The sequence below is a fragment of the Branchiostoma belcheri genome, unplaced genomic scaffold (genome assembly GCF_001625305.1).
Source record: "Branchiostoma belcheri isolate BF01 breed outbred unplaced genomic scaffold, Haploidv18h27 scaffold249, whole genome shotgun sequence".
NCBI classification, from domain to species: Eukaryota; Metazoa; Chordata; class Leptocardii; order Amphioxiformes; family Branchiostomatidae; genus Branchiostoma; species Branchiostoma belcheri.
The window spans coordinates 225,959-227,125 of NW_017803853.1; the positions used below are offsets into that span (position 1 = coordinate 225,959).

The 1,167-nt window shown below is 39.9% G+C and overlaps 1 protein-coding gene across 1 annotated transcript in view; it reads right to left on the reverse strand.

The window, feature by feature from the left end:
• Positions 1–745: 745 nt before the first annotated feature.
• The window catches only part of LOC109471334, a 2,266-nt gene continuing 1,844 nt past the window's right edge, over positions 746–1,167 (reverse strand). Inside the window, exon 3 of the mRNA XM_019770623.1 lies at positions 746–930. Within this exon, the coding sequence (XP_019626182.1) occupies positions 746–930 (185 nt within the window). The remainder of the gene's footprint in view (positions 931–1,167) is intronic.

Consider the following 1,167-nt stretch of genomic DNA (forward strand, 5'->3'; position numbering starts at 1 on the left):
TGATATAACAGTTAGTGGCCATTTATCTACCAATGAATTTGTGCAGTATTTGCGCAAATGAATTTTTTTTTATCACAAGATTTGGAATACCAGACCTGATGACATCTCCATTGTTCTCCAGTTTTACCGGGTTGATGTTGACTGTTCTGTCGTCAGGACCAATTTTGATGCCGTTCTTGTACCAGGCATAGCTAGGAGCCGGGTTGCTGTCATTTGCACCGCAGGACAACTGCAGTTCGTCTCCTGGGTACAAGGGGGAACTGCTGTTGTAACCGCTGATAGCTACGCTGCTCGGAGGGTCTGAAAATGTTTTGGGCAACACAAACGTATGCTTGAATTTGTTTTGCTCTGACTACAGGATTGACAAAAAAGTGTTGACAGAAATCGCCCTAGGCTAGTACCTATAGTAACCTCCTATACTACATCTGTATCTGTATAACCGCCTTTCGGCGTAACACACCAGCTTGGCAGGCACGCGGCGCGGCGGCAGCTGGCTACATTACACCGAAAGACTTGTTACACCTAACCTTCAACATAACTCTAAACATTGTTTAAAGCTATCCAATGATAATGCCCCTACTGTACTTGGTGACAGCGAGTTCCATTCTACGATATAGTAGGAAAGAATGAATTTTTGTACACCTCAATTCTTGGTTGATAACTCTGGTACTTAAAAGCATGACTATTTCTTGTTCTTTTCGGGGCTGGTATTAGGTATATTACATGTATTATATATATTTATATTCTAGTACATACGCCTGACATGTAGATGTGACCTCTCTCCAGCTCTGCTTCCCTGGGAGCAGCGATACTCCCCTTGTACTGCTGAAGAGTCGTCTTGTCTGGAAACGTTCCTGATTCTCAACCTCTTCCCGTCTAAGAACTCAACCCTCCCTTCCCACTGCTTCTCCAGAACCTCAACTGTCCCATCTGTACAGTAGGAAGAAATATCAGGGCTTGATATTCTTTGTTCTGCATTCCTGCAATGGTGACTAGGTAACTTTGAAAATTACCTGCACCAGACAAATTTTACCTGAACATCTATCTCATTGAAGTTAAACAGGCTTTAAAATTATAATTATTTACATAGAGACATAATACATATATATATATATATATATATATATATATATATATATATATATATATATATATATATATAGTATA